Source organism: Lepisma saccharinum, chromosome 12 (assembly GCF_977018435.1).
Source record: "Lepisma saccharinum chromosome 12, izLepSacc3.1, whole genome shotgun sequence".
NCBI classification, from domain to species: domain Eukaryota; kingdom Metazoa; phylum Arthropoda; class Insecta; order Zygentoma; family Lepismatidae; genus Lepisma; species Lepisma saccharinum.
Window position 1 is genome coordinate 18801438 of NC_139240.1, and position 24788 is coordinate 18826225.

A 24788-nucleotide genomic window follows, 5' to 3' on the forward strand; every position below is an offset into this window, starting at 1 on the left:
CAAAGTAAATAGAAAAATGCAAGATTTATAATTTAACAATGAAAAAATGGTACAAGGAAATGGAATCGCTATTATTCATTAATGTGAAATCCATTAATGTCATTTGGACAAACCTGACATTTTAATGCACTCACATATGAGTAGGATTACAATGGAACTCATTTTAGACACCAAATTAAAGCTGTGTAGTTCTGGTTATTTTATTATTTCGTGCTGTAATGTACAAGGGTGGCATTGGGCTTATTCATTCATTCATTCATTCCTTTATTTGGAACCTAACAGCTTTTATGCCATTTTTTTGTCCATAACAATACACATATAAAATGTACACAATTGTTTCACATTAAAATTATCAGTCCTTCCCCCCCATTTTACAGATATTAGATTTTTTTTTAAAAAAAAGAACACTTTGCCTTTTACAATTGTATGTTACACTTACTTAAAAATGATAACAATAACCAGTCTGCACATCTGGATTAACAACTAAACTTAACAAATTTGTTGGAAACTGAACCTTTAGATTATTTAAAGTTTTATACAAGATATTTCTCTCTCTATTATATTTTGAGCATTCCAGTATTATATGTTATGCATCTGTACTTTCCCAGCCACATTCACATTTCTTATTGTTCATTATTCCAATTTTGAATAAATGTTGCCTAGTACATAAACAGCACAGTTGGTTACTGCTGATCTGTTGTCAGGGTAGCGATGCCTTAGGCAGCAACAGTTTGCTTCTTTTACATGATAATCACTGTTGTCAACTGTTACAAGCAAAGAAACATGTTTTGTATAACTCTAAAATGTTTCTGTCCACTTTGCACTGTGTCATGAAGGAGGTATAGCCTCACATATTATCGATCTTGGTTTTTTTTTTGAGGTGATATCATCAATACCATGGTGCAGCCACCTTTACCTCCCCCTCCCCCAGATCCATTTGAGGCTGGGTAAACCCCAGAGCTGCTTCATGCAGGGACAAAGACAGAAAAATTCCAAACTTGGATCACCCACCCTGGTAATCAAACCTGGGTCTCCTGTGTGGCAATCCGACACCCTACCAACTACACTACCGCAGCTCCTTTTATAACTGTAGGATTCATCAAATTATCAATAAATATGTGATGACATGTTACTTCAAAGAGAATTTTTACTTGCTTGTCAGAACTGTAAGTTAGAAGATTATATTATTAAATTTTCTGTGAAACAATCAAACCATTTGATATATCTTGATATCTCTCAAAACGTATATGACATTTCATGGACTCAAGGAAGAATGAGATTTTTGTGTAATGGAGTATGTAATTTCTCGATCGACTTGTCTGTCTGTCTGTTAATGGGAGTAAGAAAAAATGAGAGTGACTATCAATATGATAGCAATCTATGGCAAACAAGTAAATGTAGAAATATTATATTTTGTGGGTAGAACGCCTATAAAATAATATTTTCATAAAACATTAGTTACTTCAATTTGTCTATTTTGCAAATTACAAAGAGCATCAAATTACAAATCAAAATTTCATACAATGAAATGCGTTTCAAAATGCTAAATCATTATTTAATTTAAATTTAAGAGAGAGGTACACAATTAAATCCTCTTCTAAATTTCATAAAAGGCTTTCTAAGTTTTCCCTGGTTTGAATCCAGGCTTGAGCATGGATGTTTGTGAGTGTCATTCATCAATTTCATAATTCATCCTCATCTTTGCAATTAGCTAAAAGTGGCAGAAAAGCAAAGTAAAATAAACGAAATCAAACAAAAGCTTTCTAAGTTTATCACAATAACTTACTATCGGGTCAATCCATATGAAGTCATACAACATGGTTGCTTGACCATTTTTAAAAAAGTTTATTTTTTGTGTGGTGTGAGCCTCATATGTTGACAGTTCAGAACCACTGTTATTTTATTTTTGCTATCACCGATTTGAAGATGGTGGGCATTCTTTTATCATGGTGCGCGTCAATTTCTCCATTCGTTAGCATAAGCGGTAACTTTTTTGTCTCAGCTCTGGTAAGTCCTACGACAATGAGACAAAATCTGTGATGTTAAGCACATTATAATCTACAATTATATTTCTGTATAATTTTCTAAATATTATTCCTTCATAATAAATTTTAAGGTCAAAATTGTGTATTTTAATCGCTCAAAATGACATTTTTGGACATTTTTTTGGGCAGGAAGGCAGTTTGTTTGACACTTGTATTTTTTAGTGCAAGTACCTGTGTACCAATAGAGTATGTCAAAATTATTTGAAGCTTGAGACTTTAATATTTCTTTTTCTACAGGGTCATAAACATGTACTTTTTGTTAAAAAATTCCAAGTTCAGGGTTAAATATCTCTGGTGGGCAGTTGTTTAAAAATATGAAATTTGTACACAATACAGTACTTCATGATAAGTAACTTCAGTAAAAATTTTGAGTTTGAGATTTAATTGGTTTAAGAGATACAATACTCGTGAAAAATTCAATATTTTGTATTATATATGGCATGCCTAATTTCATTTTTTATTAACATTTTATGTTAAAATTTTGCAAATTGTAATTTGGAATGTCAATGATCAACATTTCAATCCTGAAATGGATCTACAATAAAGTATATATACGAGGGTGTGCTGAAAAGTAAAGCTTTCTATCTTTTTATTTTCTTTGTTACCTTGTAAACGCATTTCGGATTTTGAGCAACCATACATTGCACTTATAAGACTATCCAGCTTCTCCATTGAAGGTTTCAAACTTCTATCGCCAGGGAGTGCTGAACTATAGACATCAGTACTGTGCGATCTTGAGTTTAGGCTATCATGCTCTTAAAGAAAACCCCAGCTGAAGAAATCTCAGCGTATGTGAGAGAATGGAGTGAAAGGCCACGAACTGCAATTGATGGAGGTCATCGGAATCATGTTCAGCTTGGGTTTTCTTTATGAGCATGAACAGCCAAAGATTGTACAGTACTGATGTCTACACATTCATCCCCATAAAATGCCTTCAGTCGCAGATGAATGTCAATTTGTAGCACATTTTCTGCGGTTAGAAACTCGATCATTGCACGCTACTTCAGGCGCTTCACCAACATTGCATGGTAAGATGCTGCCATTTTCCTCGCAATAGTTCAGCACCCCCTGGCGATAGAAGTTTGAAACCTTCAATGGAGAAGCTGGAAAGTCTTATGAGTGCAATGTATGGTTGCTCAAAATCCAAAATGCATTTACAAGGTAACAAAGAAAATAAAAAGATAGGAAGCTTTACTTTTCAGCACACCCTCGTATATATACTTTATTGTAGATCCATTTCAGGATTGAAATGTTGTTCATTGACATTCCAAATTACAATTTGCAAAATTTTAACATAAAATGTTAATAAAAAATGAAATTAGGTATACCATATATAATACAAAATATTGAATTTTTCACGAGTATTGTATCTCTTAAACCAATTACATCTCAAACTCAAAATTTTTACTGAAGTTGCTTATTATGGAGTACTGTATTGTGTACAAATTTCATATTTTTAAACAACTGCCCACTAGAGATATTTAACCCTGAACTTGGAATTTTTTAACAAAAAGTACATGTTTATGACCCTGTAGAAAAAGAAATATTAAAGTCTCAAGCTTCAAATAATTTTGACATACTCTATTGGTACACAGGTACTTGCACTAAAAAATACAAGTGTCAAACAAACTGCCTTCCCACCCAAAAAAATGTCCGAAAATGTCATTTTGAGCGATTAAAATACACAATTTTGACCTTAAACTTTATTATGAAGGAATAATATTTAGAAAATTACACAGACATATGATTGTAGCCTATAATGTGCTTAACATCACAGATTTTATCTCATTGTCGTAGGACTTACCAGAGCTGAGACACAAAAGTTGCTGCTGATGCTTACGAATGGAGAAAATGACACGCACCATGATAAAAGAATGCACGCCATCTTCAAATCGGTGATAGTAAAAATAAAATAACAGTGGTTCTGAACTGTCAACATATGAGGCTCACACCACACAAAAAATAAACTTTTTTAAAAATGGTCAAGCAACCATGTTGTATGACTTCATATGGATTGACCCTATCTTAAAATTGACACCAGGGGTCACAGGTTCGAATTCCAACCTGTACATTTATTTATTTGTTGAGGTGCCCAATTACAGAATTTTCAATTTCCAAGTTCCAATTTCATCTTATCATCACTCATCCTCATCATTGCAATTAGCTGAAAATGGTATAGAAGCAATGCTCAATAACAATTGGCCGAGGTGGCTCAGTCGGAACTTTTTACAAAATGTACTAATGTAAAAATAGCGTAACTTTGGTACGATTGTATCTTAATAACAATTGATTAATGTACTTCATAATGTAATGTAATATCTTATGTAAACTCTGAACATACTGACAAAGAAAGATTGAGAACTTACTTAGTAGAATTACAAAATTATATTGAATTACTGACATGAAGGCCGGATTTCTAGCATTAACATAATCTCTTATGTAAAATTCTATACATATTGAAACCTATTGTATAATCCACTATGTACTAATTTGTAATATCTCTTAATTTGTGTAAAGTCTCGATGATTGATATTATGTAATGTAAATTATATAGAAATATAAATAATAAAAATAAAAATTATACAAAGTCGGTAACGTGTCTGACTACCATGCCAAAGGTCCCAGGTTTGATCCCCGGCCGGTTCAAATCTGGGAACTTTTCTAATGTTGGAAGCGGCCCCGGGGCGTACCCAGCATCGAATGACATGGATACCTGGGGGAAACCCTGGGGGATAAAGGTGGTCAGGGGCGTGATGCTTATCACATCACCCCCACTCACGACCGGATTAAGAAAGTGTGCGGCGTTACCCCACACTCCCTATATGCCTTCATGGCATAGTGCTAAGCACAGGGGAGCACTTTACCTTTACCAATAACAAAAATCAAATCAGTCAAGTCAAATACATTTTAAAATATATAAACATATTTTCAGTTTCCTTGAAAACTGTAAAGTTGTTTCTCTGGTGTTTGCTGATTGTAAATTGAGTTTGATTGATTTAGTTTTCTTTTATGTTCATTTTAATACATAGACAGAATAATTGGGACTGGACCTACAGTTTAAAGTAGAATCTGCACCACTATGTGCTTCCACTGGGGTATCGAACCCGGGACCTCTTGATTACAAGGTGACGACGCTACCACTGCACCATCAGGGAGGCCCCAATGAAAATTATAATCATGCCATTCTTCAGAATATGAATATGCCATATTCGATTAATACCCGTGGAGTATATTGTTGTCATGCAGTGAACGTAGCTCCAACTTGTGTATTTCAGTGATGGTACAAAAGCATGTGGATTATTCCTGGCTATTGGTTATGTCTTGGAGAAGCTAAAACTGGAGAAAGAAGTAGATGTATTTCTTGCTGTTCGTAGCATCAGGAAAACACAGCCGCAGTTCATCAACAAGGTAAGCTTAAATATACAAATTTATTATAGTGCTTAGATTTACTATATTTCTATTTATTTCCTTTATTATCAAGTATTGGTTTATATCTGTCACATTTCCTCTAGAACAGATACATGACTTTCTTTTTTTACGAGTAAATGCTTCTAGAACAACTTGAGTTCAACGGATCTATGTGATAGTTCAAATTGTAATCAGTAGTGTTGTTTACAAATCTGTACTACTGTGTTTCACGATTTTCTTCCAACATATAATTGAATCTTTCTTTTGTTTTCATTGTGTCCTGTACATGTCCTTGATGTCTGCATTTACTACAGGGCTACTATAAATGATTCATCGAATTCAACACACTGTATATTAAAAAGTATTACAATACAATAATGATTAGGGCTGTGGTATCGGCGTCAGAAAGTATCGGTTAGACTTTTTTTTACTGATACTGGCTGATACTTTTTCTGCATTTTCATCGTTCACTGGGTCCGCCAAAATGCTGCACGATATTTTTGCGGAGTCTAATTACCATGGAAGTTAAGCAAAATTTGAAAATTCCATTGATTTTGCACCTATATTATGTGCAAAAACTGTATTTTGTAGTAAATCCATAACAGGTATTTTAATATTCAGATGTAATTTTTTAATATATTACAGCAGAACTCTGGTGAAGTGATGCTTGTAATTTGAATGGAATACTCACCTATTAATATTAACCACTATTTTGAAAAACTTTTAATTATTACAGTTTTCAAGTCTTGGTATCAGAGGGAATCGGTAAGAGTTTTGGGATCGGTTCAAAGTAATATCGGCTCAGTCCTAATAATGATTGATACATAAAAATAACAGGAAACTCACCACTACAAATGTTCTGTGTTTGCCCGACACATGTCCAAGTGGTAGTCTAGTTCGGTCCATACCTTTTGTAGCATTTTCCTGTCATTGATCATCACAGCAGCACTGATGCATTCCCTGAGCTCTATCAATGTCCTTAAACTGCCGATACCAGCGCAGAATGCTCAAATCACCTGGCAGTTCTTTTCAGTATTCTTATCTGCACTGCACTGCAGTAACAGATGAACACACAAAAACTCTTTTCATGGATTGTCGCCATTTTGAAATTGCATTGCACTCATGCTGCCATCTGGTGTGCGTCACATTAAAACTTGGTATATTTCTGGTTCTTATCATGTATCAGTCATTCTTGTGTGTGCAATACTTTGGACAATACAGGGTTTTGAAATTCACTGAATCATTTATGGTAACCCTCCCAGCATGTTTCTGCCAAGTACAAGTGGAAGAATAAATTTGTGAGCTTTGTAAAGAGTGCTGGTTTGGTGCTTGCTTTGGTCTTGGATTTATTTTACAATTTTTTTCTTGCATGTACGTATTGCTTGCATTGTAGAATTATTTCTCTTGAAGTTTACAGCTGCTACAAGTTTAAAAACAATTTTTTTGTGTGACATTTCAGAACACATGATCCCTTCATCAGACTTTTTTTTTTCCAGGAGCGTGTGTTCTAAAATGTCACAACAAAAACTGTGTTTTGTTTTGCTTGTAACAGCCATAAACTTCAAGAAATAATTTATTAATTTTTCCATTTGTATAAATCATATAAAATTGGAAATCTATTAACTTATAATTTGTTACTCGATTGAAACAGGTAAATAATAATTTTTGTTTTAAGTTTTATTTTTGTGCCCTCTATAATTTGTCTACTCAATCCTTATTTAACCAGTTATGTCTCATGTTGTAATTAATTGCTTTTTTTCCCAGATAGCAAAATGCACTAAAAGTTCTAATAAGATGTAACTATTGATCTCTACTCATTCACCTGATTTTTGTACAGAACTAGTTGTGAAGTTGTGTTACCATTTAGTATTCCTACATTTGTAAGGCATACAAAGTTTTATTTTTCATTTGTAACATATATATGTATATTTTTATATTTCAGGAACAATATGAATATTGCTATCGTGCAGCCTTGCAGTATTTGAAGACTTTCGAAACTTATGCCAACTTCTATTGAAAAATGTCTAAATATCAATCCAAAAATCGTATGTTTTTTCATTCATGTCTGTAGATCTCTAATTCATAATTTTGTCATTCAAGATTTTGAATATGTTACATAATTATGTAATATTGTTACTTTTGTAAAAGTAAAGATTGCTTTGTACATTTCTCTGAATTTTCACCATCCATTTAATCTTATTTTGCATTTGTTCAATTTATTCCCATGTAATTATACAGTGTGCACACAAGTTATTGGTCAATTTTGTAAGACCATATTTTCACCCATACTGAACAGAAATACATGACATTACCACCCCATGAAAGAGGAATATTTGCAGTTTACACAGACTTTAAATGTATTTTGATGTGTGCCACAACAGATATACAGGCAGTACTTCTATATAATAATACTGTCAGAATACTGAGACTTCAAAAGAGAGCACTTAGAATAATGTACAAACTAGGCTCTAGGGAATCTTGCAAAGAGTTATTCGGGGAGAAACAAATAATGACAATATACTCCCTATACATCTATAAGGCTATAACGTTTGTTCTAAATACTGGAAGCATGACTAAAAACAACCAATTACACAACCACAATACAAGGGAGAAAGATAATTATTACCAGAACCAACACAGACTCAATATCTCAAAACAATCACCAATGAATGCCGGAAAAATATTTTACAACCAGCTGCCTCAAATACAAACAATAAAAAAATATTTGACAGAGAGAGCTCTCTACAGTATCGGAGAATTCATGGAACAAGACAATACAAGGCCAATGTACTAAAAAATATGTATTTTAATTGTATTCTTATTTCAATCATGCAACAATGATAATGTGTTTTTTATTTTTATTGTAGTGTAATGAAGTGTATTTTTTCATTTTTACTTTGGTGTAGTGATGTAATGTACTACACAATGTTTCTTCTTTTTGTTATGATGTACTTAACTAATTATTATTTCATTATGTATCTTGATGTTTTCCATGCCCTTTTAAACAAGGGTCAACGGAAGAAAAATAAAATTCAAATTCAAATTCAAATCTCACCTAACCCTCTCAAGCATGTCTTGAGTGACATTTCTGATGATGATGCTGATGCACCTTCGCAGTTCTGACATTGTCTGTGGAAGTGGAGAAATGTAATAGTTGCCTTTTATGAAACCCCACAGGAAGAAATCAAAATGTGAAGTCCAGTGACCAGGGTGAGCATGTGCAGAAGATGATGTCTGTGACTGCTACAGACCAATCCATCAATCTGGCAAGAAAGGCCTGAACATCTGCAAATATTCCTCTTTCAAGTGGTGGTAATACCATGTATTTCTGTTCAGTGTTGGTGAAAATATTCTTACAAAATCGACCAATAATTTGTGGTCACGATGTACATGCTACCTTGTTTTTGGATCATACATTTACTTACAATGCCACCTTCACATTTCACACGTTCCTTGCTGATAATTGTAGATGCAGTTTCATGTTATGTGTTGTAAACTTTTTGTAAGTATTTTCTATAGCAATTCTATGTTGACATCCAAGGTGTATGCCAGCAAATTTCCCCTTCCAGTTTATTGAAGGTGGTTGTCCATTAAGAAGTGATTTGGTCACCTTGAAACGTGAATCTTTCAGTCAATGATGCTGCAAATAAGTGTGTTGAAAACCTATCAGTAGCATTTTAAGTAATGCAGGGTCACTACCTATACATCAGTACCAAGATGCCAAAACACCATAGAAGTATTGCCTGGTATTGGTAAATAAAATTCAAGTAATTCTTTCCGGTACTGATACTGGTCTCAACCAATACCAGTACATCAGTATCAGTTGGATACCGACCGATACTTTTTGGGGATTGGTCTTTTACGGAGTCCACAAAATTGCTCTGCGACACTTTCGTGGAGTCTAATTATCCTGGAAGTAATACAAAATTCAGAGTTTCCATTTATTTTGCACCAAGATTGTATGAAAAAAATATATTTTGTGATTACATAATAGGTATGTAAATATTCTCATGTAATATTTGAATAATTTGAAGCAAAACTCTGGTAAATTGATTCTTATAATTAGAGTGGAATACCCACGTGCTAACATTAATAAATAATTTTAACAACTTTTAATTGTTACAATTTTCAAGCATCAGTATTTGCAGAAATCTGTAGAAGTATCGGCTCAAAGTGGTATCGGCTCGGTCCTAGTTTCAACTTTTGTGCTGTTTAAGTCAAGGTCAAAACAAAATATTGCACATAATATAGGAACTAGCATCTACAGGTGTGTACAAAGAAACATGTCAATGCCATTGGAGCCACATCAGGAGAACTTCGAAGATAATATAGGTCGTGAAAAGTGTGAAAAGAGTAAAGGCAAGTTCAGACTCTCGGATCACTTGAATACCACTGGACACTCCCTCATTTTAATATGGTTAAGGAAAAGCATGCCATCCTCCAGAGGAAGTCTTCTCTAAAACTGGATAATGTGCAACCCCACCCCCTCTACGAGGGACACTATTTATATTTTGAGCCTTGGCAACACTGATTGAAGTTAGGCAGGATTTGACGTTTGCACGGAATCGTCTGGCATTATTGACCATAACGTACCTTGTTGCCTTGGAGATTGCGCGACAACAATAAAATGGAATTAACTCGTGAACATTTTTGTGCGATGTTTTTTTTACGATTTTCGACGTGGATTATCAAGACAAGAGTGCATCGATCAACTTACTTCCACATTTGGCGATGAAGCCCCATCCTTTGCCACTGTGAAACGCTGGTATAACGAATTTAATCGTGGCCGCCATTCGCTCACCGAAGAGATTCGCGAAGGTCGTCCAAAATCAGTTGTTGTTCAAGAAAACATTGATGCTGTGCAAAACCTAATACTGCAAGATCGTCATGTGACATACTGTGAGATTGAGACAACCATAGGCATTAGTTCCACCAGCATATATAAAATATTACATGATCATTTAGCTGTGAGAAAGGTATGTTCTCGTTGGATCCCACACAATTTGACAAAAACTCAAAAAGACGCTCGCGTCAATTGGTGCAAACAAATGCTCAATAAATACAATCGTGGTGCTTCAAAAGACGTATATAAGATTGTAACAGGTGACGAATCATGGATATATGCATATGAGCCGGAACGTAAACAGCAGTCGACTGTATGGGTGTTTCAAGAGGAACCCAATCCAACAAAAGTTGTTCGTGCTCGAAGCACATCGAAACAAATGGTCGCCTGTTTTTTCTGGAAAACTGGTCATGTGGCAACTGTGCCTTTAGAGGAACGTAGAATGGTCAACACTGAATGGTACAAAACAATTTGTTTGCCAGAGGTCTTCGATCAAATACGGAAAACAAACAAACGCCGTCGGATCATTCTTCATCAAGACAATTCCAGCTGTCACACATCTCGTCTAACAACCGACTTTATGAACAGTCAAAAAATCGAATTGATGGGTCATCCACCGTACAGTCCTGATTTGGCACCCAATGACTTCTCCTTGTTCCCGAATGTCAAGAATAAATTGCGTGGACAATGATTTACGTCGGTGGAAGATGTCGTTGATGCATTCAAAAACCATATTATGGAGGTGTCTCGAGAAGATTGGAAAAACTGCTTTGACAAATGGTTCGAACGAATGCAAAAGTGTATTGACCATAAAGGAGAATACTTCGAAAAACAATAAATCAGTTTTCAATGCCAAATTCCTGTTTTTTCATTGTTAGGCTCAAAATATAAATAGTGACCCTCGTAGTATAAGTGTTCAAGCTGAATATGTTTCCTCTGCCATATAATTCTCTCTCCTTTTCCTTCAAAACCATGAACTTTTTTTGTTCCAATTATCGAATCCTCACTTTTATTTCTTGTTTATTGATTCAAGTTCCTTTTTGTTCTTGCTTGTATCCAATACTCCACAGCCATTGTCTCGGTTATTCATTCATTCTCTTTCATCCTCTATATTTTCTACGTCATCACCTTGTAATCAAGGGGTCCCAGGTTTGATTCCCGGTGGAGGCACATAGTAGGTCGGATCCCACTTTAAACTGTAGGTCCAGTCCCGATTAGCCTTACTGTGCATAAAGTGGACTTAAACACCAAATCAATCAATCTATATTTTCTAGAAGATCTTTTGCACTCAGTATTTGGGCTGATAATAATGGTCTAAACTGTTCACAAGTCTCTTCAATGTTTTTGTAGTCCCCTACTAAACACTACTGATATAATTTAGATAAGTCCACTTGATACTCTGATATTCTAATCACAAAGATAAAAAGGGGGTAAAGGAGATAAAAGTTAATTCATTAAATTAGGCACACACAGGAGATGTACTATGTAGAATTTTCAGTGAAAAATACAGCCTCGACCAGTACCCGAACCTGGGTCTCTGGCATACTGTGCCATTGCACTACCACTGAGCTACCAAACTGGCCTGGAGTCGCCTCATTTTTCACTGTCATGTTTTACCTGTGTGGAATCGTCTCTGCCAGTGCTACCACAATAGGATCTCTTGCCTTTGAAACACTGTAGATGGGAGTGTAAGGGGCAATGCTTTCATGTAGTACACCCAATTGCCAACTGAACTTCCACATAGTACACCCTGGACTGCATTTTGCAGACTAATGAGGCTTTTGCGTCTGGACCTACATTCAGTACAATTTTCGTAGGACTGTGTGTATTGTCTTGTGTTTTTTTATTTATATGTGCTGAGTGCCTTTTTACACCCTCGGCTTTTAACCAAGGTAAGAATATTTTAATCCTCAGAAACGTGTTTCATTTTTGTTATGATAAGGAACTGGGCCCCCTATAGTGTGATGGGTGCAAAATAACCTAAGTGTTGACGCACCCAAGATTTTACATTCAAATTCAAAGTAAAAAAAAAACACTAGGCATTGATGTTGCCTGGTTCCTCCCAGCATAGAGATGTCAATTCATTAAATTAGACACACACATGTTAAAGGAAATATTAGCTTTTGAAGTGAGAGGAGAATGCTCATAATCCTTGCTCACACAGGAGATATACTACAGAGCAATGGCACGGTATGCCAGAGACCTGGGTTCGAATTCAACTTTCAATCTTGCCACTGAAGTTTTCAGGCTCAATTCCTGCCCTGAGCATGAGTGTTCTTTGTAAATGTCCCTTCATGAATTTTGTCTAACCACCACTCATTCTCATGGTTGCAATTGTAGTGGTGAGGTCGTCTCTCTGTAATAAAGGATTCCCAAGTTCAATACCCAGAGGAGAGACATAGTGAATCAGATCCCACTTTAGGTAAGGTCCCGATCAGCCTATCTGTGCATTGTGAACAAAAATTAAAAAAGAAACTCATCCAGGAATAATATGGAAATATCATTAATATCACTAATCAACAGTGAGGATATTTTTGTGTCTTAAAGTAAGCATAGTATATATGTTTGAATTAACAAAGTATGGTTAAGCTTTTCGTTAACTATAAAATAATAATAATAATAATAATACATTGGTACCCTTTACTAAATTTGATTACTTTATCCAAATTATTTGGCAGCTCTAAACAAATCCGTATGATTGCTAAAAGAATTTGGTTTTGGTGAATCATCACTTGTTTATCACCTATTTAAACAAGCCATGATCTCATCATGAATAACCCGAATCTACGAATAAATTGCAGTCTTATATACTATTACTAAAGCATCACAAGCCGAAAGCAAATCAATATATATTCACAGGCATGCTTGATAAGACAATTAAACTATGTTGATTAAATTCAGAAAGTCCTATGCGTTTCTTTTTGTAAAAAAAAGTTGTGAAGAGAATTCTCTTTTATTTTACTGACCTGTTACAGAATACATTTGGTCATTTTTCTACATAGTCACTAAAACGATTCAGGCATTTGTCATACCTTACAATGAGGTTTTGCATGCCTTTGTCAAAGTAGTCTGCCGCCTGTCCATTGAACCAGTTTTTGACAGCTTCCTGGAGTTTATTGCCCAAATTTCCCTGTAACAGATGATTGGTGACAATGTCATACAGGACCATGCGAAAATCTTCAGGGAAGCGCTCCTTAAGGTTGTCAAGTGTGAAGCGTCTCATCAATTCTTTGCTGCAAGTTCTATGCTCTTTATCGTGAAGATTTATCCTTCATTGAACATTCGCCACCAATGCCTGATGGATGTTTCATCCAATATGCCCTGACCATGCACTGCTGAAATCTCACAATAAATCTCGCTGGGACAAATATTCTGTGCATTAAGAAACTGAATCACCGAACGCACTTTAAACTCAGTGGCAACTTCAATTTTCAGATTCATTTCCAAAAGGCCATGCAACTGCTGTTAACAAGACAGAAATGACTGAGGTGCCCTATGTGGGGAGAAGTGAAGGTCGTCGCTTTGTGTGCGCTGTGTGAGCAAATGGGTAGGACTTTCTGAACTATCCTTGTATTTACACACAACTGAACTACCATTTGGAATTTTTCACATTCCATACATAGAAGTTATTCTTGTTAAACTAGTACTGTGAGAAGAAAGGGGATTGTGATCATGGCCGTATTTAGAGGTTCAAACCCCTCCGAAACTTCTGGCATGTTGGATTAATGGAAGTTCAGAAACCAAAATTTGTAACCCATTTTCAAAAATTTATTCTCAGTTTTAAAAAATACAACAGGGAGACAGACAATGCTGAAATGATCGAGCTAGAATTTTCAAACATTTTGAATTCTGAAATTTGAGGGCAACAGGTTTAATTCTTGCAGGTCACCTGCAACCCCTTCATTTTAACTTCTGCTGTCCTCTTTCCAGTGCTGTTCCTGGATCTGACTGAAAATTCCCTTCTGATTGTTCCAAAATTCCCAATGGTAACACTGTTAAGCCTTGTTTCCATGTTAATAAAACATTCAAATGCTGATAAAGGCAAATTTATTGTATAAAAGAATATAAACTAAAAACGTAAAGTTTCTACCCTCTGACAGGGTCTTCTTTAGACAAAGATCTCTTTCAATTTATTGTGAATCTTTGTCTGAAGAACACCCTGTCAAACGTTACGTTTTTAGAGTATATTTTTTATACAATAAATTTGCCTTGTTCAGCATTTGAATGTTGTATTTTTTACTAAAATTCCTCGTTCCAACTTTTTAATTCCCTGTTCACCAGGCACCAGGTTATGTTTTACCATTTAATCCAAAGAATAACTGGTTCCACAGTTTTCAAAATTCCAAAAATTAAGTTTTGTGAATGGTCAAACAACATAAATTTTATGACTAAAATTTCTCTTACTTTTAAAGATTTTTCCTGAAGGTATCTAAAATTTAATAACAAAATATAACAACTGTGCATTACAGTACACACTGCATGAAACATACAAAAAATATAATAATAATAAAAACAGTTGTGCTGCATATTCACACTTCTGATGGATAAAGTAGGAAAGTCTCCTCAAGGATATAAGGACAGCAATAATAATAATAATAATAATAATAATAATAATACATTTGGAAAAAATTAGTTTATTATGAAATTCTTAATTATTATTATTTAATAATTATTGTTATTATTTCTATATTTCAAATTTCTTGTGACGCACATGAGAACAATTATGAGTGAACCTCCCCCTGAAAATTTTCCCTGCCTACGGCCATAATTGTGATAACTTCCAAAATATTGACACTAAAACAAGAGAAATGATAAGCAAAATCTTGTTTTTGAGCGTAATTCATCAATCGAACAGATCAAACACTATAATTTTAGAGAAATATAGAGTAAAATAAAATTAGTGATTAGTCAAGAAAGTTGACTCTTCGTTCCATCTCATTTGTTTATTTATTGTAATAATTTAAATACATGAAGTCTTATATTATGAGTGGCATAGCATGGGCATTTCGGGTGGGAACGCCAAGTCCGAAGGAAGGGTCGGCCCTTTCCTGCTTAATAATTTACTTATGGTATTAGTCGCCACAGGTATTGTTCATTTGCCTGACGTCAGCTGGGTTTTCAATAAAACATCAACTATTCATGTTTTAACTAGAAAATTAGGTGCCTGACTATGCCACAAATGTTTTGAACTCGGGTGTTTTATACCTTTTTTTATACCTTTCTGCGTGACGCAAGTCATTAAAAACCTACCTGAATCACAAGCGCCTCTCCACAACAGTAGACGTCATTGTTGTGGATGATCCAACTACTGATTGATTTGGTTTATTTTACTTCGTTTTTCTACCACTTTTGGTTAATCATGAATATCAATGATGATATTGAAGAAGGGACACTCACAAACAACACCCGTTCTGATGCCGGGATTCGAATCAGGGGCCTCTGTCGTCTTGGCTCATTTTGCAAAACACTCTGACATGGAGGTGGGTCAATGATCCAACTATCGTACACTCAACTGATGTAACAGTGCCGATTAGTAATTCAGACCACTGTTTATTACATCTTTAGAATGTTGATAAACATTTTAAAATAATTTTGTCCAGAGATCATTCGATATAAAGAGTTTTCAAATGAATGCTAAACACTTCCATTGACACAATATTAATCAGTTAGATACTAACGATATAATAATAATAATAATAATAATAATAATAAAGAATAGTTTTGCGGGTTAAGTGGTAGAGCAGCCACAGGCTGGACTTCTACCACGAGGACTTCACCAACTTATTTGACAAAAACTGTGTTGATCTTTTAGTTTTAAATGCACATCGCTCTTCGTGCGATAAATTATACAATGGAGTGGCCATTAAGAAGTGGTATATTTGAGTTTGGTAAAGTTACATCAGTCAATATTGCATATTGTAACATCACATAGCACGAGTGGCATGAGAGCGAAGAACCGGGTAGGAATTCTACCGCTGTCGTCTGCTTCAGAAGGCAGGAAGGGTCACATGAACCAGTCACGTAGCGTAGTCCTCTGCTCCATACGCTGGCATATGAGAGAGCATTTACGCCTGTACCGTAGAGATCCAAGCTTTCCCTCAAGAAAAGCAGTAAGGAATATAGAGTTCTTTACGCCGAACTTGCTCGGCATCCGGCCAGTAAAGGCATTGAAAAAAAATGCTAGAACGAGTGTTGTTAGTGGAGCGTTGCAAGCGGATCGTGAAAAATAGCTATTATAATGCCATGAAGGTCAAACATATATGAAATTAGTCACGTTTTACTTTATATTTAGTGCATTTACACATTTTTGAAATGTTAAATCTGGGAACGCCGGGCGTACGGGCATAGTATAATGCTACGCCACTGTATATTATGTACCAGAAACAGAAATAGAACACATGTAAGTCTTCAAAAAAAGTATTTATTACAATTAACCCTACAATGTACTGAAATGTACATGTGAGACCCAGGTGGTAATATTTCCCTGAATCCCCGATAACTTTTTCAACATACTGTATTGTTGCTCTCAGTAACTTTCGTCTACATGCTGTAGGTGTCTCTAGTTGTATCGTCGAGACTGCTACTGTATCAACCATTTTTTTTTATTTGTGCAAAATCGACATTGTTCTCAGCCCATTTGTTGGTATTCTTTGTGAGTGGTGTTTACAAGACCAGTTTTCTCCGCAATCACGCATAACTTGACAAATTTAGAAACTTGTGAGCTTTTGGAGAGTGACTTCAATGATTCTGATGCTGATCCCGATTTTTGCTTGCCAATGATCATGGCACTAAACGTGAAATGAGTGGAGACGACTTTGAACTTCAGGAAATAAGTCAGAAAAATTCCAATAGAAGTGAAACAGTTTCTACTAGCAAACAATGTGATGTTGCAGTTATGTTGTGTTGTGTGCCCAGAAGTAAGATGTGTTAATATTTTGTTTCTAAAGACAAAACCACAAAATGGCAGATAATTCACTTTAATGTTTCAATTGTAGTACTACATGTGTATAATATAGAGCATAATATTGTTTTAAGATATGTCTTTCAATAAAATAAAGTTTTTCGTACCTCTGAACCGAATATTTCACTTTGGTTTGAGAGACACCCAACCTGTCCACTTACGTTACTTTTTGCACCTGTCCATCTTAGGGTTAATGATAATTCCCCACCTAGCAGTTACATGACCTTGTAGTTGGTGTTGGGGCTTGCATACTCTGATGATCCTCTAGGCTATATTGGTGGTAGCATAGCTACTGGTAGGGTCTCCCATGCTGGGAATGCTAGTGGTGAAGAGTCAGACAAAGAAGCAACCTACTGGCCAATGGTAATGTTATTAACTTGTAAGGACCCCTTGCCAGGGTTATGGTGAAGACCTCAAAGACAACTATGGTGAGGAAGGAGACCCCACGATGTAGCTGGCGGAAGAGGCACTCATTAGACATTCTTGAATATATATATATATTAAGCTCATGGAAGTATAGTGATGAGAAATTAACCACTGTCTTGCAGAGAGGAGCTATCTTCAAAGACATGGGGAATGTGCTTAGGTGGCAGCCTCATCACCAAGATTGGATGCTGTGGGTTAATAACCCAAGTACTTTAAATCACATTATTAAAGAAACATCAACAAGATGTATCTGAACTGACTCTAAGATGACGATATTTTGCTTGAAAACAATAATATAAATTGGAACATGGAATGTGGTAATAACCCTGTAGGAGAGTGGGAGACTATGACAGGCAGTAGCCTGCATGAAGAGCTATCGTCTGAGCATCCTAGGTATAAGTGAAGTGAGATGGTCAAAGTTTGGAGAGCTACCCATGAAGGAGCTGCATATTCAATTCAATTATTCTTTATTGAAGGGTGAGGTTCAGCCTGTGACTGTTCTGCCAGCTAACCCCAAGGAAAAGGAGGCAAAAAAGGTCCCTAATTCAATGGTATCCAGTGTCTATGAGGATAATTGTGGCACATTTCAAAACCAATATCACAAGCATCGTTATGATACAGTGTTACACACCACCGAAGCAGCAGAGCCTGAAGACAAAAAATGGTTTTATTAGCAGCTCAATGGCACCCCAAAGAACCAAAATAGAAAGGACAGCATAATAATTGGAGGAAACAAACACAAAGGTAGGTCAGGAGAACAAAGACCTTATGGGTAACATAGCTTAGCAGAGTGAAATGAGAGCAGGCAGTTCTTTGTAACTTCTGTGCAAGTAATGACCAGGTAATTGGTGGTACAATATTTCCCATAAGGTAATACAGGTTTCATCACACCATAGAACAAAAAAAACAGATATCATGTGGCAATTGGATGGAGAAAGCGGCATTCGCTACAGGATGTAAGAAACAAGAGAGGTGCAAACATTGGGAATGATCGTCATTTGGTAGTGGCTAACTTTAAAATGAAAATTCAAACACAGAAGAGAAATTGAAACAATTGAAAGAAAATGGACAAAAATCCAATATACTTTCGCAGAACTAAGTGAAAAATGTTCTGATCTTTAAGGATAGGAGGAAAAAAGATTGGATGACCAAGCAGACGTGTGGAAATATTAAAGAGCGAAAAGAGATTAAGGAGGCAATGAATTCAAGTAGGGCAAGAGCAAGGAAGGCAGAATTGCAAGCAATATTATAGCATTAAACAAAGTATTAATTTTCAGAAAAAATCCACAAAAATCTGGTTTCGCTTTCAATGGTAAGCAGTGTAGTATATGTTTCTTTTCTTGCATCCTGGAGGCTAATAACTCAGCTGCTTTCTTATGTCTATACTTGAAGAAGCTATAATCCGATATGAAAAACAGAAAAGGATGTGTTTTAATCTGAGCTTAAGGTAGATCTAAGTTTTGTTGTCAACCTATCCCCAGTATAAATCGTATCAATCCCTAAGATTATATGTTTATTTTATAAAAGCCTCTCTGAATGCTTCACGTTGACCAAGGCATTCACTTGTTTTTCTCAGTTGTCTCAGCCTCTGAGGCATGTAAGCAATGCACAGTGTTGTGCTATGCAAACCTCCTGAGCTATTTAGGGAACAGGTAGTTTCTTCTGCCTATGGAGTCAGCGGTTTGCATAGTGGCAATTAAAAACACGATTCTGCATGGAGGAAGAGCTCCATGGCCTAGGGATATAGAGGTGAGACAAGGTGAGAGGTGACTGACTTTGGATTGGAATTGAGAAGGGGGAAGAGGTTAGGAGAGCAGTGGAGCAGAAGTGAGACGATGCTCTGGTCAACCGATAGAGAAGCCAACAGAGGACTTTGTATATTTTATTCATCGTAATTATCTTCATTCGTCAGATAGACAGGTAACTATCCTAACACCCAGCCATGATTCAGGTTCAAAGGTTCAGAAAACCCAACGAGTGACCATTGTCTTTTCTAGTTGATTAATTCCTAAATCTTATTTGTACCTTTCGTATTGCCAAGCGTTAACTCGTCATGCCAATGACGAGTGCTCTCATCAGAGGATGAATGATGAATAACTTACATCACCCAGCAATTAATTGCGAAGTGACTGGTTCTGATCCCATCATCCTTTAGAATGATTCGAAATACCAGTGGATGTCCAAATTTTTCAAAAGTAAAAAGTTTTGCATAACTATAGCATGTACATGAAAACTGATTTCAGATTTGAAATCAGTGTTGAAAAAATATTCAGAAACAGTTGAAAAATCTAATGCAACAGAAAACAAGAAAAAAATTGTTCCTCAGTGTAATACAAATAAAATAGGATGCACGATTAACTCCAAGAAGACCAAGGTGCTGAGGATCAACTCCATAACAACAGACCTGTTCTATGTCTGCTGGGTAGTGTAGTGGCCAACAAGGGAGGGGCTGCACAGGTTATTTATAGCATATTCAAAAAGCAAATGGCACCTTTGTGAGGCTCTATCCAGCATGGAAAAAAACAAAAAATATCTATATTTTTCGAAGTAATGTTAAGTGTGTACTATTATGTGGATCTGAGACATGGAAAGTAAAAAAAAAAAAAAAACCTAAACTACAGAAATTCATCAATCGTTCTGTGAGAAATTTTTTTTAATATATTTTGGCTAGAAGTGATTCAAAACGAAGAACTTTGGAGACAACCTAGAGAAATTGAGGTGTCCATAGAGATAAAATGGCAATAATGAAAATCGACAGGGCATGGAAGAAGGAAAGTGGGGCTGTTGAGAGAGAGGCACTCAGGAATTGGAACCTGCAGGAAAGAAGGATAAGATGGAGGCCTAGACACATGACAAAGGTCTGTTCACGCTGAGGCATTGGAAGAAGGAATGAGCTGGAATGCAGAAAAGAGAATTGCCATCATTAGGACCAGATGGAGATTTTTTGTCGGTGCTCTATATTCCACAGAGAACAGCAGAAATTAAGTCAGGTAAGTCAGTTAATGATCACTGATTGTTTGTAATGTTTGCAAGAAAATTTCCAGAAGAAAATAACAAAGTTAATTTACATTTATTTTCCAAGTGGTAGTAACTGTAACTGAGTTACTTTTTAATTTGAGTAACTATAACTGAGTTACTTTTAAAAATGTAACTTTCAAGCACTGGATGTAATAAGAAAAGGAATTCTAAAAAGTATCTTCTTCATAATGTATGTTACCATTTGTTAATGCATAATTTCTACCTTTAGTACATATTGCCTACCTATAATTGTATTATGCGTTACTTCCTTTTTTTATACAAAAATGACACACACATTTTCCATGCAGCAGTCAACATGTTTTAGTATTTTCTTTGCTTCAAGTAGCCAATTAGAAGTGTATTAATTTAAAATGTGCCATAATCTCTATTTCAATGTGCACATGTGAAATACACATCGCAGTGCACATGAGTTATCTGTAGTGCATGGGCATCAGGAGGGTGTAGAAGGGTTGCCTTTGCCACCCCTCCCACCCAGAAATTCGCATCTTTCATTTCAAGTTACGAAAAAGCATAAAGCTTGTTATTTTTATTGTTAATAACAGATATAAAGTTCAGTTAGTTAGTACCAGATAGCATGTAAGTTAACTGCAAGTTAAATCGACATTCGATTTAACTTGCAGTTAACTTCACGTAAAAGTAGCCTGGCCGGGTAATACCAGAGATGAGCTAATAATTGTATGTGTAACTCTCTGTTATGTAAGTAGAGACATAGAAATCTGTGAACAAGCAATACACATACTCATTCATTTTTTAATTTAATTGTTCATAAACATTGTTAGTTGCTCATGGATCTGTCAAATGCCTAGCAGTTCTGGTAAACAAGTCACGTCGAGAAGATGGTGTTTTCCGAGCAGCAAATTGTTATAGTGGAAGAATATGTGCTGATGGTACCCAACAACAAAACCACCTAAGATATAATGCTGTTGTTACGCTTTGTGCCTATGAATGTGTATAATGTCGTACACAATCATCTCTATTTTTATAATTAAAGTCTTAGTTGAGTATGATGTACTGGTCTGCTGAGAATCCACATATCCTGCACGCTGAGCACTAAGAAACCCCTCCATGACCAAAAAAATGGTGTTTGGTGTGCAGTTTCAGAAACACGTATAGTGGTCCAGTGTTCTTTGAATCAACAGTGAATAGTGCAGTTTATCATGGCTTCTTCCAAACGTTTTACGACGAACTGACACCAAGAAGAAAGACTTACTCCTACTTCCAACAAGATGGAGCCACATGCCACACTTCGAAAGAATCCCTGGAGTTGGTGCATGAACTGTTTACAGAAGAGCATACAGTAAGCAAGGGGTTGTGGCCCGCTCGTTCCCCAGATTTGTCCTCCTGTGATTTTTATCTCTGGGGATGCTTAAATCAGAAGGTGTATGCAAGTAACCCCCATACTCTAAATGCACTACATTACCAACACCATCCGGAGCATCACCCGTGAAGAGCTACATGCTGTGTCAGCCAATATGTTGTGACATATGAAGAAGTGTCTCGACGTTAACGGGGGTCACTTTCAGCATCTCATGTAACATGCAGGTAAGCCAGTGTTCACATTTTCCTACTCTTTCGTTCCAGTCTTTCGGCTGGTATCCGGTATTACCATGCCGGGCTACTTTTATGTAGGCCACTCTTTGAACAGAGTAACCAAAATAGAAACTGCATTAGATAGAAAACGAGTTTATATTGTAGGAAGCACATTATGTTTCCATATTCTACCATTTCATCTAAAGAATAAATGGTTTCACAGTTTACAACACTCCAAGTAAACAGTTTTATATAGGAGGTCAAACAACATAACTTTATTACTGAAATTTCTTCCAACTACAGGGTGATCCAAAAGTGTGGAAACACCTGAATAAAAGTTGAATGACATACTGTTCTGCAAAACTAACATTGTAGTTTTGTAATAGGGGTGGGGGAAAATGTTATGGGGCATATGACGATGACGGCCGCCATCTTGAAGTCAACTTCAAAATTTTAAATGGGAAGGGGTGATATATCAAATCAGGCTAGAATTTCACGAGAAATGCAATGGGGAAGGTTTTTCCGACGTATCTTTAACCAGTAGAAAGTTATGACTGAATTCTTGTACCAATTTGCTCCTTTTCGAGGTGTCAGAAAAAAAAACCCATTAAAATGTATTTATCACGTTGGTAATGCATAAAGTTGAAAGTGACATCTAGAGAGAGAAGTTTGTGTGCCATTGAACACGATTTTAATCATACATCCACAAAGAGCTGCACATTATGAATGGTTGTCTCGAACAATTACAGTGTGACGCTTCCATTTAATAAAAAGTCCTTCGCCGTGAGGAGACCAATTTTCATGTTCGTAAGGAAGTTCGTAAACAGAATATTCGATGTTTTTTTTATCTGATAACACATTTTGAACAGACCACAGCTGAATGGTTAATGTTGGTAAGTTAAAGGTGTGGTGTGCTGTGTGGAAAACGATTGTTTAGTCCATTTTCTGTCGACGAAACCTTAAATGCTTAGGGCTACTTGGATTTGTTAAATGAACAACAGTTTTTTTTAATCCTTGCTTATGGAAGAAGGTACTTTTTATATAGTTCTTTCCAGTAGGGATGGAACACCAAAACATTATGGGAACGTTGTGAGATAGTTTCTGTCCAAAGTTAGTTGACAAGTGTCGCATATTCTGTTTATTAACTTCACCATCAACATAAGCATTAGCTTTTTCATTGTGAAGGATTTTTCATTCAATGGAAGCGTCACACTGTAATTGTTCGAGACAATCGTTCGTAATACACAGCTTTTCGTGGATGTATCCGATTGAAATCGTGAGCAATGGTAATCGAACTTCTCTACCTAAACGCCACATTGATCTCGATGCGTTACCGACGCGCTAAAGACATTTTAATGCTTTTTTTCTGACACCTCGAAAAGGAGCAAATTGGTACAAGAATTCAGTCATAATGTTTTACTGATTAAAAATATGTAAAAAAAAAAATCTTTACCATTGCATTTCTCGTGAAATTCTAGCCTAATTTGATATATCATATCACCCCCTTCCCATTTAAAATTTTGAAGTTGAATTCAAGATGGCAGCCATCATCCTCAAATGCCCTATAACATTTTCAAACACCCTATTACAAACCTACAATGTTAGTTTTGCGGAACAGTATGTCATTCAACATTTATTCAGCTATCGTCACACTTTTGGACCACCCTGTATTGTGTGTAAAAGTTAGTAGACTAACATAATTCAATAACTATGCATTTCACTACACTAGCTGTATGAATATATATATATATATATATATATATATATATATATATATATATATATATATATATATATATAAATGGATGTATGTGTTTGAGTGTGTCTGTGTATTTGTTCCGGCATAACTCTCGAACGCCTGGAGTGATTTGAACCAAACTTGGTACACATATCACTTGCAATCTGGAAAGAAATACTGTGGAGGTAGGACACCCCTGGCACCTCTAGGACCGGGGTGGGAAGGGGTGACATGTAAAAATTATCGAAAACTACCGATGTTAAATTTCACACCGACAGCCGTGACTCTATGCATCCCGCACAACGATAGTGTTTCTCGGGTTGTCTAACATTCAGGCTGATATGAGTTTGTGTTGCTGTGACAATAATTGAAACGACCGATATTATAGATCCACCAAGCTTTCTGAAACCTCGGAAAATATGCGAACTAACCGGCCTCCCCCACCCCCTTCTCTCACCCCCGCTGTTTGCTCTGGCGCTGGTCGGGCAAGGACCTTCCCACTTCCGCTGACACAGTGTTGCTAATTTTACTCTCTTCAAGAATTCGAGGAGTGTTGTTGATGTGCGTAGACGTGTTTTTGAGTAAGTGTAAAATGTCGAAAGTTGTGCACAGCAGTGAACGAAATTTGCTACTACGAATCATCGAGAAGTGTGAAGATGAGAAAAGAGACGGCTGGAATTATCCTCGCGATCAACCCCTAAAGAGAGCAGTATATCTAACGGGACGGTCGGAGTCATTGCTTAAAAAACTAAAAAGAGAGAAAAAAGATTTACAAACCCCTGACCAGAAATTGTCAAC

At 36.0% G+C, this 24788-nt stretch overlaps 1 protein-coding gene across 2 annotated transcripts in view; it reads left to right on the plus strand.

Annotated features, from left to right (window-relative positions):
- LOC145996396 (receptor-type tyrosine-protein phosphatase S-like) overlaps positions 1 to 7518 on the plus strand; it is a 151789-nt gene extending 144271 nt beyond the window's left edge. For both annotated transcript variants that reach the window (XM_083132842.1, XM_083132843.1), the window contains exons 24-25: positions 5321 to 5453; positions 7396 to 7518. In XM_083132842.1, coding sequence (XP_082988968.1) covers positions 5321 to 5453; positions 7396 to 7470 — 208 coding nt within the window. In that variant the 3' untranslated portion in view covers positions 7471 to 7518. The remainder of the gene's footprint in view (positions 1 to 5320; positions 5454 to 7395) is intronic.
- The last annotated feature ends 17270 nt before the right edge of the window (positions 7519 to 24788 follow it).